Source organism: Brassica napus, chromosome C3, assembly GCF_020379485.1.
Source record: "Brassica napus cultivar Da-Ae chromosome C3, Da-Ae, whole genome shotgun sequence".
Taxonomy (NCBI): Eukaryota; Viridiplantae; Streptophyta; class Magnoliopsida; order Brassicales; family Brassicaceae; genus Brassica; species Brassica napus.
The window spans coordinates 7,401,007-7,416,122 of record NC_063446.1 but is presented as its reverse complement, the minus strand read 5'-3'; the positions used below and the strand labels follow the sequence as shown (position 1 = coordinate 7,416,122).

The 15,116-nt window shown below is 34.5% G+C and overlaps 1 protein-coding gene across 1 annotated transcript; it reads right to left on the bottom strand.

The window, feature by feature from the left end:
- Positions 1-450: 450 nt before the first annotated feature.
- On the bottom strand, positions 451-2,128 carry LOC106345984 (probable serine/threonine-protein kinase WNK11). Its single transcript, XM_048752332.1, has 4 exons — positions 1,970-2,128; positions 1,263-1,760; positions 670-1,186; positions 451-499 (listed from the first exon to the last, which is right to left on the bottom strand). The coding sequence occupies exons 1-3, from the start codon at positions 1,970-1,972 to the stop codon at positions 764-766; spliced, it is 924 nt and encodes a 307-aa protein (XP_048608289.1). The 5' UTR covers positions 1,973-2,128; the 3' UTR covers positions 451-499; positions 670-763.
- Positions 2,129-15,116: the final 12,988 nt, after the last annotated feature.

The window sequence follows — 15,116 nt, the reverse complement described above, 5'->3', positions numbered from 1 at the left end:
GAGCATTATATGACGGGTAAGTACAGAAAATTAAGTGGTATGGTGTACTTTTTTCGAGTTCGTAAATATTCTAAATAAAATCAATATTTATCATTATGTAATACACTAGTTTTTTCATTTCGATAATTTCTAAATCCAAACATTTTTTTTTTGTTAATCGAGTACCACTAGTTCTCTGGTTTCAATAAATTCTAAATCCAAACATTATTTGCTAATCAAGTAACATATAACATTGATACAGCGGATTTAACATGGTTTCCGTTTGGCCACCAGGACCCTCCGGTTCCGGTTGGACGCGGTGGGATAGTCGGACTTAGGTCCGGATACCTGGATTATCAAAAAAAAAAAAACATTGATACACTATTGGTTTTTTTTTGGTTCAACTGATGCACTATTGTTTTGCCATCATTACTACTGAACAAATCATATAACAAAAAAAAAAGAAATACGTGAAGGAAAGCATAACAATTTAAATTTTGTTTGCAAGATATGTCACTACCATGTGTAGGCCTGGGCATTCGGGGTCCCAATCGGATTTCGGTTCAGTCCAATCGGGTTTCGGTTTTTCGGGTTTATCAAAATCAGTCACATTCGGATTATATGAAAATTTGGTTCGGGATCGGTTCGGGTTCTATCGGATCGGGTTCGGTTTATTTGCCCAGCCCTAACCGTGTGCGTCAGGTAGAGCATAAAACAAAATACAATTTACAAAACTTTCTCAAAGATTCCGAATAAACTAGTCAATGTATGTATTCATCCATCATCAAGAAACAACACGACTAGTTCCGTTATTATCATCATTGTTTTCATCATCATCATCATCTACAATTCCATCAAAAAACGGGTCACGAAGAAGCTCAGCTGCAGAAGGTCTCGCCTTGGGTTTCGCATTGATGCACTTCTCAATAAAGGCCTTCGCTTCCACATCCTTCACTTTCTTCAGAGCCTCTGGCTTGACTCCACTGGTCACCTTTCTGTATATCTTCGCCACGCTATCGCATTCGCTGTAGGGAATCTCGAGCGACACAAGCTCCAAAACGCACATCCCGTACGAGTAAATGTCAATCATCTCAGTGTAATACTCGTCGTACAGCTCAGGCGCCATAAACTCTGGTGTGCCGAGGATCGAGTGAGCTGAATGGTTCTTCCCCACGATTGCAGCCAATCCAAGATCGCCAATCTTAACCTGTCAAGACACACACAATCATTAAAACCCAAACAACAAAAAAGACAGTGACTTCATGTTTTTTTTTTAAAATTACCTGACCGATGTTTCCATTGACGAAAACGTTGCTGCAGTTAAGATCTCTATGGATGATGCAAGGATCATGCGTGTGGAGATAAACCAATCCTTTAAGTATCTGCTTAGACCACTTCTTCAAAGCTCTCATTGACACGTGTCTATGCTTCTTCCTATACTCTCTCAAGTTTCCCGATGTACAAATCTCAGTGATGAAGTTCAAAGTATTACTCCTCTCGTCTCTCCACACCTTGTACAAGGCGATGATGCTGCTGTTCTTGAGGCTCTTGAGCAGCCTCACCTCCGAGTAGAGCCTCTCGGTCATGGCGGGGTCGTCGGAGAAGCAGCTGAGCTTGACTTGGTTCCACGCGACTTCGATGCCTTCCTCTTGGTCGAAGGCTCTGTAGACTTTTTTGACGGCGCCTGAGCCTAATAGCTCGTCGTAACGGCCGTATCTGCCGGTGGGATCCGTTTCCACGAACGGCTCGGAGTCCTTATCTGATGGATCGGAAGAAGGCATCTGATTCAAAACGACAAATCAGTATTCACAAAACGGCAAGCAAAGACTAATCGATAAATCATTTCGAAATCGAGAGATTCGGTTTGTTAGCAGCATCGAAGGAAACTTAATCGAATCGTAAGAACCCTAGAATACAGAGAAATCTCAAATCGAAACCTCTCGCAGAGACGAAAGAGTGAGAACTATGTAGAGAGATTGAAGAGGATTACCATTAAGATGGATTGAATCGGAATCGCTTAGTGAAAGGGAAGCAAACGTAGCTGAGATTTTAGAGAGAAGCTGTAGAAGACGAAAGAAGCGGAAGAGAAGGTGGGGGAGTTTCGTTTATATAGCGCGGATTTTTAAATATTTATTATTATTTATTTTGTTTTTAGCGTATCTGGAATTGGACTCCTGAAGATATTCAATATCGGTTTAGGGTTTTTCCTTTTTTATAATAATTGAGTTGACACATAATTTATCAGGGAAAATGAAAATAAATAAAATTTGATACGTTTGAAAAAACAAAAAGGAAATTCCAAATTATATAGTTAAATCTCCATTTATTTTAAGTTTTTAATGGACGATAAAGGAGAATATTAATACCTAATTTTTATTCCTTATTGGAATACAATTTTGTTAAAAACTTTCTTCTTGGGTCAAATTTTAAAAATTTAAAAGAGAGAGTTCATATTTTGTAGACTTTGAAGAATGAAAGTCAAATTTTAGATGCGTGAAAGAGAGAAAAATAAATGATCTAGACCGTCCGATTTATCTGGAGTGTTTTAGTTTGTCACTTGGGTGATCAGGATGAATTCAGAGAATTGTGGAGGTTTCTTGGAATTCAAAGAATGAAGGCGGCTGTTGAGTCAACTGGTTTGACTTTCATATTAAGTTTTGAATTTAGAAAGAGGAAATTTAACTCGTTTATTTGGTAACATATTCTTTAATATCTGGTTAGGATTTTTTTTTTCTTTATTCTCAGTTATTTTTTAAAAAAGGTTTTTCCTTTTATTTCACTAATAATCTGGTCAAAATGGATATTTATGATATATGGATTAGATATTTTCAAAAGGATTGCCGTAAATCTATCTATGTATATGAAGTTGTATTCCCAAAAAATGCTCTAAAATCCTTTCCAGATTTTTTGTATAAGACACTGTTTTAGATAAACATTAATCGGTTTAATATTTTTCCACAAAGTTTCAGATATTTTATTTTTATTGAATATATAAATCTCATCAATCTGTGGATATTTTTATAAAACTGGATTCCACTTTTCAGTTTTCATATATATATGATCCGTGATGTTTTAAATGTGATCTATACTGTTATAACAACAATCAATAATATTTTTAAGTAAAATCTACTCATATTTATGGTACTTTTTGCCAATTTCCCAATTATGTTAAAGACCAACTTATAATATGAATTTGAATTTCATTTTCTCCAAAAATTAATTTGAATAAGTAACTAATTATATTTTTGTAATAAAAAGAGAAAATATATGAAAAAAATAGTTTGTAGCTTATACATTTTGTATTCTGGTAGCAATGTACATTTAATTCGAACTTTGGCTGAAAAACGTGGTATCTGGCCTATTAGCTTATAGCATAAGTGACGTGAACATAGTTTATAAAAGGAGCAAAGCTGCATGTGAACTTTGAACCTGTTATCTTCCTTGTTCACGTTAAGCTCATATTAAAGGTTTTGTCCAACTTGTTGTCTTGGTTATAATTATTTCAAGTGCATGTATTTATTTGTGTGCATGTGAACAAACCAGATTATTTAACATCTTCTTACCAAATATTTTATACTTTTAATATGTATATTGATGTTTATTACATATATACATATAATTTCCTTAATTTGTTTTATATCAGGGTTATGGGAAACTATCCTTGGTTAGGTACCTGCAGTTACAGAAAAGTCCAATATCATTTAAAATAATAATTAAATTAAGTGTTTTTGGTTTCACTAAGAAGCATCATTTGCAGTTTCGATATCGACTTCTGCATACCATAATGGAATCTCCGATTTTAATGGTTTTCCCATTTGATACCAACTAATACTAATTAGAGAAAGGATTGTAGTCTTTGTAGAGATTGGAACGAGAAAAGACATAATAGATTATTTACTTCCCCTTTTGTTTATATGTATGAAAATATATACATACAATATATATAATGGAGTAGGTAACACATAAACGCTACAAAAAAAATTATTATTAAACTATGTTCAAGATACTAGAGATTTTATTAGGCCTGAGACTTTTATCCGAGATCTGGATTCGATCCGAGATTCGATCCGGATCCGATCCGAAAATCCGGATATCCGGAGGGGCCGAATCTGGATCCGGATAGTAAAATGTTGGATTCGTCAAAGCCGGATCCGGATCCGGATATCTTAATTTTTAAGTTCGGATATCCGGATCCGTAAGTTTTATTAATAAATATTTCAAAAATAGTAATATCTATATATAAAAATTAATTTTATTTAATATATTTTCATTTTTATAATAATATATATAAATTTTATGTAAATTTTGTAATATTGTACATAGAAATAATTAAAGATGTTATATATATATATATTTTAAATTATTGTTAATATTTTATATATATATATATTAATATTATTTTTTATTTATTTTAAGGATCCAAATCCGGATCCGGATATCCGTCGGATATTACAATTTTTAGGAGGATATCCGACACCCGGATATCCGAGAACCTCGGATCCGGATAAGGATAGTAAAATTATGGATCCGCCGGATAAGGATCCGGATCCGGATACCTTAAAATTGCCCGGATATCCGATCCGTCCCAGGCCTAGATTTTATAACTTATTTGAATCGTAAGATAGATATCTAAAAAATTATTTATACTTGTATATAACTTTAAGTAATGAACACCAGGTCATATTTAGCACGATTACACCTTCTTGTAGATAATCAGTTAGGAACGGTGATTGAATGAGAAGTGGAATGGAATGATGATGTTTGCATTTATTTTTCTCCTTTCTACCTTTCTTCAAATTCGTGACAACTAAAAAGTGGCAAGAAAGCTGATTCCAACAACGCCCAGGAACATTGTAGATTAATTGAATATAAAATATAAGAGATATTAAATGTACCAAAGAAAGTAAGCAATCGCTATGATTTTTAGGAAGGGCCACGCAAATTGTTCATTTAATTTATTGACCCACTCAGCAGGTACTCTTACATGATGTATATGATGTTAATATCATTAGTTGACACATCATGAACCGAAATATTCGAATTGCCAGTATAAAATCGTAGATTACACAACGACACAAGTAAACGGGAAAGTTAACCAAGTTATTTTTTAAGACAAGTCATTTATTTCAAATGTGTTATTTTTTTCTATGCTTAGTCTAGGGCTGGGCAAATAAACCGAACCCGAAAATCCGAACCGAACCCGATCCGATAAAAATGAATCCGAACCGATCCAAACCCGACATAAATACCGAATGGATCCTGTTTTTTGGTATTTTGGGTTATGGGTATTATCCGAACCGAACCCAGGCCTAAATGGATATCCGATAGAACCCAAAACATTTAAAATCACAAAAAGAACTTCTACCAAATATGATCTTAATTCTTAATATGTATCCAAAATATTTTAAGATATTATTGAACTTCTAAAATAATTATCTGTTACACGAAGGTTGATGGTGGAATGTGGCGGTTGAAGCCTGAAGTTTTTAGATTTTGGTTTTGTTTTCATTGAATAATGTTTTTCATTTCATGAGAACTTAGTTTTTGTTTTATGATTTTATTTATCTGGTTTTTTTTTCTATCACTAACTATGTTTATCTTTCGCTTGATTTTGAATGATCACGTTTGATGTTTTTTCTTATTTTTGAATCGATTTTAGTTATGTTTTGGCTATTAAAATATGTACAAATCATGTATTTTAAATCCGAAGAACCGATTTCATTTATGTTTTAGTTACAAAATAGGTTCAAATCAGGTATTTTTAAACCGAAGAACCGATTGGGACCCGAACCCGAAAGTACAATGGGTTATACCGATTTTTTGAAGATTTACTAACCCCGATCCGAACCCGAACCGGTCCCGAACCGAACTTTTATATAACCCGAATGGGGTTGATTTTGATAAACCCGAAAAACCAAAACCCGAATGGATAAAACCGAAACCCGATTGGGACCCCGAATGCCCATGCCTAGCTTAGTCGACTGCTTGAATTGAATTAAGTTAGGTTTTTCTATACCGCTCTCTTATAGCGAAAAAAAAAACTCTCTTATAGTTAGTTACGCTATATTCTCTCCGTTCCCGAAAATAAGATTTTTTAGATTTACTTTTGTTCCATAAAGATAGATTTTCTATATTGTTAAGGTATTTTTTTATATTTTTAAGGAACATTAATTGTGAATATTTGAATTGATTAAATTTCATTGGTTGAAAGTTATTAGAAAGTGTATAATAAAGTAAAATAAATTAAATTATAAATATTTATTAAATTCTTAATAAACGTGCATACTCAAGAAAATCATGGTTAAAAACATGTTGAGACACATTGGACGAGGTACCAAACTTCTATTGTTCACACAGTAATAGTCTAAGTGATAAAGGATTGGGTTAAATGTAACTAGGATACATCCTACTCACCACTAAGAGCATGATTATTAGGGGGTTCTTAGAGTGAGGTTTTTAGCGGAATATAAGAATCCGTCTTTTAACTTTTAACTAAAAAAATTAAGAACCGGTTCTTAAAACTCTTATTTAAGAACTGATTCTTAATTTTTTTAACTTTTTTAATTAAAGTTTAAGAGACAGATTCTTATATTCAGTTAAGAACTTCACCCTAAGAACCTTCCAATAATCATGCTCTGACATCGGGATTATAGAAGTTGAATTATTTGAGACTCATCTGGCGTTTAGAAATGTTAGGTTCCTAGGGACCCTCAAACTAGGCAAAACAACATCATTTATGTACTGATCAATGCGATGTAAGTGGCATGGAGCCTAAAGCTATCGGTAGCTACAATATGAATTGGAGCCTAACAAGATTTCATTCATCTAGTCCAGCATAAAGTTTGTGACTACATATATATCTTGATGGAAATCTTGCTTTGCTGACTCCTTGATATATTCGCTAATGGCAATGTGTATATTAACTGAACCCATAAATGACACTTAATAAAACCACACTATTTCGAAAAAAATCTTGAATTAAATATCTTTTTATTATTACATTGATTTTGTTGGTATTTTATTATATACAGTTTCCTTTTTTATGCAGCAGGACATGAAAAAACTTCAAATATTTTTTGGTCTAAAAAACTTCAAATATGAAAGTTGAAGCGGCCCACATATGCATTTTGGAGCGTGCAAATCATGACTTCTAAGTGCTCAGTACTGATGCCTTTCAAAGTTTTATAGTATTTAAAAACGAGTATTACGATTAAAGATAAGCAAATTTTATATATGAATAATGAAACGCGTTTCAGGCATCTAGATGAATCTAATATCAGGATGTCATCTACTATTAATGTTGGCTATTGAGAGAACAAAAGTGAATGTAGGCGCTCCTTTATTTATGAAAGCAATTCTTGTTGATATGATATTTTAAAAAATATTATCATTTTTGCAATGGTTATGTCTTTGGTCTAGTGTTGTTATTATAGGTCCCGAGTTCGATTTTCGAAGGGCCACTTTTCTTTACTTTTGTTAATTGTGTGTGCCTTTGGAGAGAGAGAATCAAACATTCAAAATAAACTTTTATTGTGTGTGCCTTTGGAGAGAAAAAATCAAAACATTCAGTTGGGCCTAAAGTGCAAAACCCAAACAAATTTGTGCCTTTGGAGCGAAAGAATCAAACATGCAAAATAAACTTTTATTGTGTGTGCCTTTGGAGAGAAAAAAATCAAAACATTCAGTTGGGCCTAAAGTGCAAAACCCAAACAAATTACATCTCTCTCCCAAATAAGCTCTCTCCAGTCTCGCCAGTGCTTGTTTCTAGAGTCCAAAGACTTGCTCACCATGACGCATCTTTTTTTTTTTTTTTTTTTTTTTGGTAAAATGTTAAATTTAGTATACCAAATTTTTAATTTTTTACAGAAGAACGAAGAAGACAAGTAGCAGAAGAACAATAATTAAACTAAACAGAGCACCTATAAGAAATTTTGATTCTAAATGGAAGAAGATAGATGAAAGAGAAGGATCCGAAGTAGCGTAGTGTCGATGGTCCAAAGTAGAGGTATGAGCGGACTAAGCTCCCGGTTGCCGCGAGCTCCCGGAGAGAAAGGCACCCCTAAACCTTGAAGCACCGGGCAAAGGCCTACAACTTCCAAGAGACTCAATCATCAACACCAACACAAAGAAACCCATCACGGAACCTCAAGTCCGTTTAAAATCGCATCACCAGCAGCACGAGGAGGAGTCCACAAACCGGCGGTGCCGTCGTTCGGGATGGTGAAGTGGAGATTGCTGCCTCCAATCCTCCAAACCCGGGACCGTATACACCCATTTAACCCACCGTACGTATAGAGCAATGGGACACATCGGGCACACCTCCTCCGGAGAAAACGACCTTTAAACTAGCAAGAGGACCGATTGCCAAACTAACTCCTATCCATACTCAACAGACCAACACTTCCAAAGAAGCATTACCTTCTACAGATGACGCTTTATTGTGGAGAGAGAGAGATTGACGAGTTGCCACAGTCAAGAACCTTCCTCCGGAAGACAGAGACCAACAAAGAGACGCAGATGCTGTCTCGTGACTCTTCACGTGCTGCCACAGAAACCAACTAAACTCGGGCGACAACTCCGAGAACAGAGGCTCCTCACACGCACCCACATCTGAAAACCAGTAGTAGGATCTTCCGAAAGCAAAGTGGAAATGGCCGAAGCCAAGAAACTGAGACCTAAACCCAGCCATAAGGCACAAACCTAACAGGAGACCCAACAATGAAGATCCGCCGGGAAGAAGTCGCACCTTGACTCCACGCGCCATCACTCTCGAGGTCGAAACCCTAGATCTGGGAAAAACTAAGAGGGATCTCCAGCGATTTGAACAAGCGTGAGAGAAGATCGACGCCGGTCCAGACGCTCTCCTCTTCCTCGCCATGGTACCAAGTCAAATCAACTGAGAGAGCTCCAGCGAAGATACAAACGGCGCCGACCACCCACGAATCCGACCCCAACCAACAGTCCCTCACACCAATCGTCGCCGTCACACCAGATCTGCCTACGCTAACGCCCTAGCCGCTGGATCTATCGCGAGTAGATGAAGGACCTGAGGCAGCGTGACAAAACCAGGGCTAAGGCAGGACCGAACGGGAGAAGAGAGGAGTCGATGGAGCAAACAAAAAGAGGAAGAAGCTAACGGGAGCCTCCGACGCCGGTCTAAGGGACCACCAGCACCGGAGCAGAGAGATGTGGCGTTAACGGAGAGTTAGGCTAGAGAGAAGGGGGAAAAAACTTTTTAGGAGAGAGAAAGTCTCCCCATGACGCATCTATGTATTTATCTACTACTATAAACTAGTTTTTTTTTTGAGAAATACTATAAACTATAAACTAGTTTGCCATAAGATATAAGCTAGTTAGCTAGATGCTCATAGAGTATCTAAAAACATCATTATCAGCATAAATTCTTTAAAGAATATCTGATTTTATGATACTACTATAATAATTTAGTTTGGTTATCAAGTTTTAAATTTCAAAAGGATGAATCAAGGACATGTATACTTTTTATCAAATTATGAAAATTTGAATTTGACTGTATGTATCCATGAATCCATCCAAAATTCACTCACTAACATAGGGTGATGGATATTATTATTAATGGAATCGAACTTGATGAAACTAGTAGTAGATATTTGTTATGTTCTCGTCCCCCGGCAGAAGAAAAACGTCGTCGGAAACTGTCTGACAAATCTCCTAAGAAAATCTGAATCCTTTTATAGTTCCAAGTTAAATCATTCCCGAATCTTTAAAATCATTAGCTGCTCAATAATTTTTACCAGTCTTTTTGTTTTCTTTTGACATTTTTGCTTTGTCCTTTTTATACCAATAGTCTAATACCATAATAATCTCCGTCCATTTGTTATTATTAAAAGAGAAGTACTCATTTGAAAATGTTCTTAATTTAATAATTAAATTCCCTTTTTTTCTTGTTTTTTTTTCAGTTGGATTTATGAAATATCATAAAACGAATAAAACTGTCTAATTTATTATTTGTTTTTCAGTTACATTAATGAAATATGCTTAAATGAATTTAAACTTCCTATTTTATTGTTTGTCTTTTTCAGTTACCTTAATGAAATATCCTTAAATAAATTTGGACATAATGTCATTTAATCAACTAAAAAAAACTCATGAGTTATCCTTACGTGCATAATTTTAATAATGGAGATTTTTAAAAACTTCATTAAAATGTTACATAAAACATGCAGCACTAATATATAACATGCATCAATAAAACTAGAATTTGACTCACACAATTGTACGGATATTATTTTCAGTTGATTAAATTTAAAAATAATTATTTATTCAAAAAATATTTAAGAATGGCTATGTTTTTAAAAATTATATGGTATTATTTGCTCATAACTCATTTGTCATTTGATAAATTGTTAGAAAGAAAATTTTAGCATAATATAACTCAGTTGTCATTTGCTAAATTTATTGTTTTTATTTATATTTTTTATTATTTAACTATAATATTTTCATTTTATATTTGAAAGATAAATGAATTTTCTTTCAAACAATATTTTTGTAAATTTTATTTTTTTTAAATAAACAATTAAAATTATTGTTGCCATTGAATATCATTATTTTTTACATAATTTGAGTTTTCGTTTACATCAAAACTGATCATATTTTAGGATAATTTTAATTTAAAATGTAATTTTCATATTTTTCAAACAAATTCTAAAAATATTTTTTAAATATTTTTTTATAATTGTTAAAAAAATATTGAGTTGCATTTCAAATAAAAAAGTAAAGATATTAAAAATATTCTAATTAAAATATGTAAAATTTAATATAGTTTTAAGAAAATGGTCAAAATAAAAAAAATTACACTTAAAATAATCATGATTTTTTTTAACTGGGCAGATCATTATTTATATGATATCGCACACGAAAGAAATTTTTTTTTTTTAAATTATCAAATTAATTCTATACTCATTTTTTTTATTTTTTATATGATATCACACATTCGTAAAAAAATAGATAGTTTAAGATGCAAAAAAAAATTATTTAATGAATATAATATGAATGAATATTATAAATACATCATTTAATAAAATAAATAATTAAAAACTGAAAATTAATATTTCAGGGTCTAGTATATAATAAAGCGACAATTAGTAACTTTTGTCGTTTGCGATGGAGGTCCTAAATTTCCTTTTTTATATAATTTAAAATAAAACAAATCATGACAAAATAGAAAAAAAAAGTGAAATGTGTTATAAAAAAACTAGAATTTTATTGTATCGAGAAAATTTAAATAAGGGCAAAATTTTATACCCGTATGAGAAGATAACACTGATAATAAGAGAGGATGTGTTATTAGAAGGAGAAGGAATGGTGTGTTTATAAACGATCGAAATGATCGTTTATATAGAAGAGAAATTCACTGTGCAAATAGTGCAACGGGCCCCACATCTTTTATATTATCAACATATACGGCGTTTCTTTTTCTGACTTTTCACAACACTCCCCCTTGGGGACCGGTGTCACTATCCACTCTCGCTTAACGTCTTTGTTGCCTCGTTAAAAACCTTTCTAGGAAAACCCAATGGGAAAAACCATAGTAAGGTAAAAAGAGTACAACTACGTAAGCTCCCCCTCGAATAAGCAGTCATAAATCCTTCTGATGATACATTCCAATGTTACGAACATGTTTTCTGAATATCGAAGTCGGAAGTGATTTTGTGAAGAGGTCAGCTGCATTGTCGCATGATTGGACATATCTTACTTCAATCTCTTTCTTCTTCACGAGCTCTTGAGTGTATGAGATGAACTTCGGATGAATATGCTTCGTTCTATCGCTTTTGATATATCCGTCCTTTGTTTGAGCAACACATGCTGCATTATCTTCATATAAAATAGTTGGCTCCGTATTTTCGCCAATCCCGCTGCTTGAACAGATGTGTCGGCTCATTGATCTCAGCCATACACATTCTCTACTTGCTTCATGGAGTGCAATGATCTCAGCATGATTTGAAGAAGTAGCCACGAGCGTTTGTTTCTGGGAACGCCAAGATATAGCAGTGCCTCCGATCGTAAAAACGTATCCTGTTTGCGATCGGGCTTTGTGTGGATCTGAAAGATATCCTGCATCTGCAAAACCAACCATTTGACCTTTTGAACTTTTAGGATAAAATAAGCCTAAATCAATGGTCCCTTGGAGGTAACGAAAAACATGTTTGATCCCATTCCAATGTCTTCGGGTTGGAGATGAGCTGAATCTTGCCAAAAGATTCACAGCAAATGATATATCAGGCCGTGTACAATTTGCAAGGTACATCAGCGCTCCAATTGCACTTAGATATGGTACTTCCGGACCAAGTATCTCTTCTTTCTCCTCAGGTGGTCGAAATGGATCACTTTCAATATTAAGTGACCTAACGACCATCGGGGTGCTAAGAGGAGTTGATTTATCCATGTTAAATCGTTTCAACACTCTTTTAGTGTATGTGGATTGATGCACAAATATACCATTTTGTGAATGTTCTATTTGTAGGCCAAGACAGTACTGTGTCTGTCCTAGATCTTTCATCTCAAATTCTCCTTTGAGATAGTCTGATGCCTTTTGTATTTCCTTTTGAGTTCCGATAATGTTAAGATCATCAACATATACCGCGATTATTACAAATCCGGATATTGTTTTCTTGATGAAAACACATGGACATATAGGATCATTCACATATCCTTCTTTTGTTAAATGTTCACTGAGACGATTGTACCACATACGTCCAGATTGTTTTAACCCATATAATGATCTTTGCAATTTTATTGCACATAACTCTTTAGGTTTGGAACTTAATGCTTCTGGCATTTTAAATCCATCAGGGATTTTCATGTAGATATCAGTATCTAATGATCCGTATAGATAAGCTGTAACAACATCCATGAGACGCATCTCTAGATTTTTATCAGCTGCTAGACTCATCAGGAATCTAAATGTAATGGCATCCATAACTGGAGAATACGTTTCTTCATAATCGATTCCAGGTCTTTGAGAAAAACCTTGAGCCACTAGACGAGCTTTGTATCTCGTAATCTCATTTTTCTCATTTCGCTTTCGAACGAAAACCCATTTGTACCCAACTGGTCTCACATCTGCAGGTGTGAGCACAATAGATCCAAATACTTTTCGTTTATTAAGCGAATCAAGTTCAGCTTGTATTGCAATTTTCCATTGTTCCCAATCATGTCTCTTTTGACATTCATAGACAGATTTTGGTTCTGGATCATCGATTTCTTCATTTATTTCACTTGACACAATATATGAGAAAGCATCATCAAGGTCATTTTGTTCATTTCTATTCCATATCCTTTTATTATGGATGTAATTAATAGAAATCTCATGATTATCTTTCGATTCATGATGCTTTGATTCATGATGCTCTGATTCATCAGAATCCTTATCATTTATTTCCTCCAAAATATTTTCTGCTATTTTGGGTGCATCATATATTTCAGCTTTCTTCTGTTTCCTAGGATTCTTATCCTTAGAACCAACAGGTCTACCACGCTTCAGGCGTGTTTTTGGCTCTCGTGTGTCATCCTCCTTTTCTTGTTCATTTGGCATTTTGATACGAGCAGGAGCATTTGCAGCTGGTATATGAGATTTAGTTACCGTCTTGGTATCTACAAATGCATCAGGTAGCTGGTTAGCTATACTCTGTAAATGCATAATTCGTCGAACTTCTAGTTCTGACTCTTTAGTGGGAGGATCAAGATATAACAATGATGGTACACTCCATTTTATATCACTTCCAACATTTTTGTTTTCTCCCCCTAGAACTGGGAATACATTTTCGTCAAAATGACAATCAGCAAAACGTGCTGTAAAGACGTCACCAGTCTGTGGTTCTAGGTATCTTATAATCGATGGAGAGTCACAACCAACATATATTCCCAACCTTCTTTGTGGTCCCATCTTTGTTCGTTGTGGTGGTGCTACAGGCACATATACTGCACAACCAAAGATTCTTAAATGGGAAATATTTGGTTCTCGACCAAACGCTAATTGTAGTGGGGAATACTTGTGGTATGCACTCGGTCTGATTCGAATGAGTGCTTCTGCATGCAAAATAGCATGTCCCCATACAGAGGTTGGAAGTTTTGATTTCATGATCAATGGTCTTGCAATCAGTTGCAGACGCTTAATTAACGATTCAGCCAAACCATTTTGCGTATGAACATGAGCCACAGAATGTTCAACTTCAATTCCCGTTACCATACAATAATCATTGAATGCTTGGGATGTGAATTCACCAGCGTTGTCTAATCTAACCTTTTTAATATTATAATCAGGGAACTGTGTCCGCAGTTTGATTATCTGAGTTAGAAATCTCGCAAATGCCATGTTTCGAGATGATAATAGACAAACGTGTGACCATCTACTGGATGCGTCAATTAATACCATAAAATAGTGGAATGGTCCACATGGTGGATGTATCGGTCCACATATATCACCTTGAATTCTTTCAAGGAACTTTGGTGATTCTTTATCGATTTTGGTTGGCGATGGTCTTACGATCAATTTTCCTAGAGAACATGCAACACATGTCATTTTATTCCCTTGAGAAATCTCCTGGATTTTCAGTGAATGACCATGTGAACTTTCTATGATTTTACGCATCATTGTAGTGCCTGGATGGCCAAGGCGATCATGCCATAATGTGAACTCTTCTGGGTTCTGTTTTACTAAAAGATTTGATTCGATCTCATCGATATAAGTATGATGTAACCCCGAAGGAAGTTCTGGAAACTTTTCCAATATGTGTTTTCTGCCACATTTCTCAGAAGTTACATACATGTATTTCTTTCCATCCTCAGTTGCAGACTGAGTATCATATCCGTGAAGATATATATCTTTAAAACTTAATAAATTCCTTTTAGAACTTGGAGAATATAGAGCATTATTTATGGAAAATTTTGTTCCATTCGGTAAAGTAAAATTTGCTTTACCAGTTCCTTCAATCACGTCTGCAGGACCTGATATTGTATTGACGACAATTCTTGTCGGTTTTATATCAGAGAAATATCTCTTTTGTCTCAGAATAGTGTGCGTTGTTCCACTATCTGGTATGCATATTTCACGAATCCGTTTCTTGGATTTTGCTTCATTACCATTCTGATCCATTTCT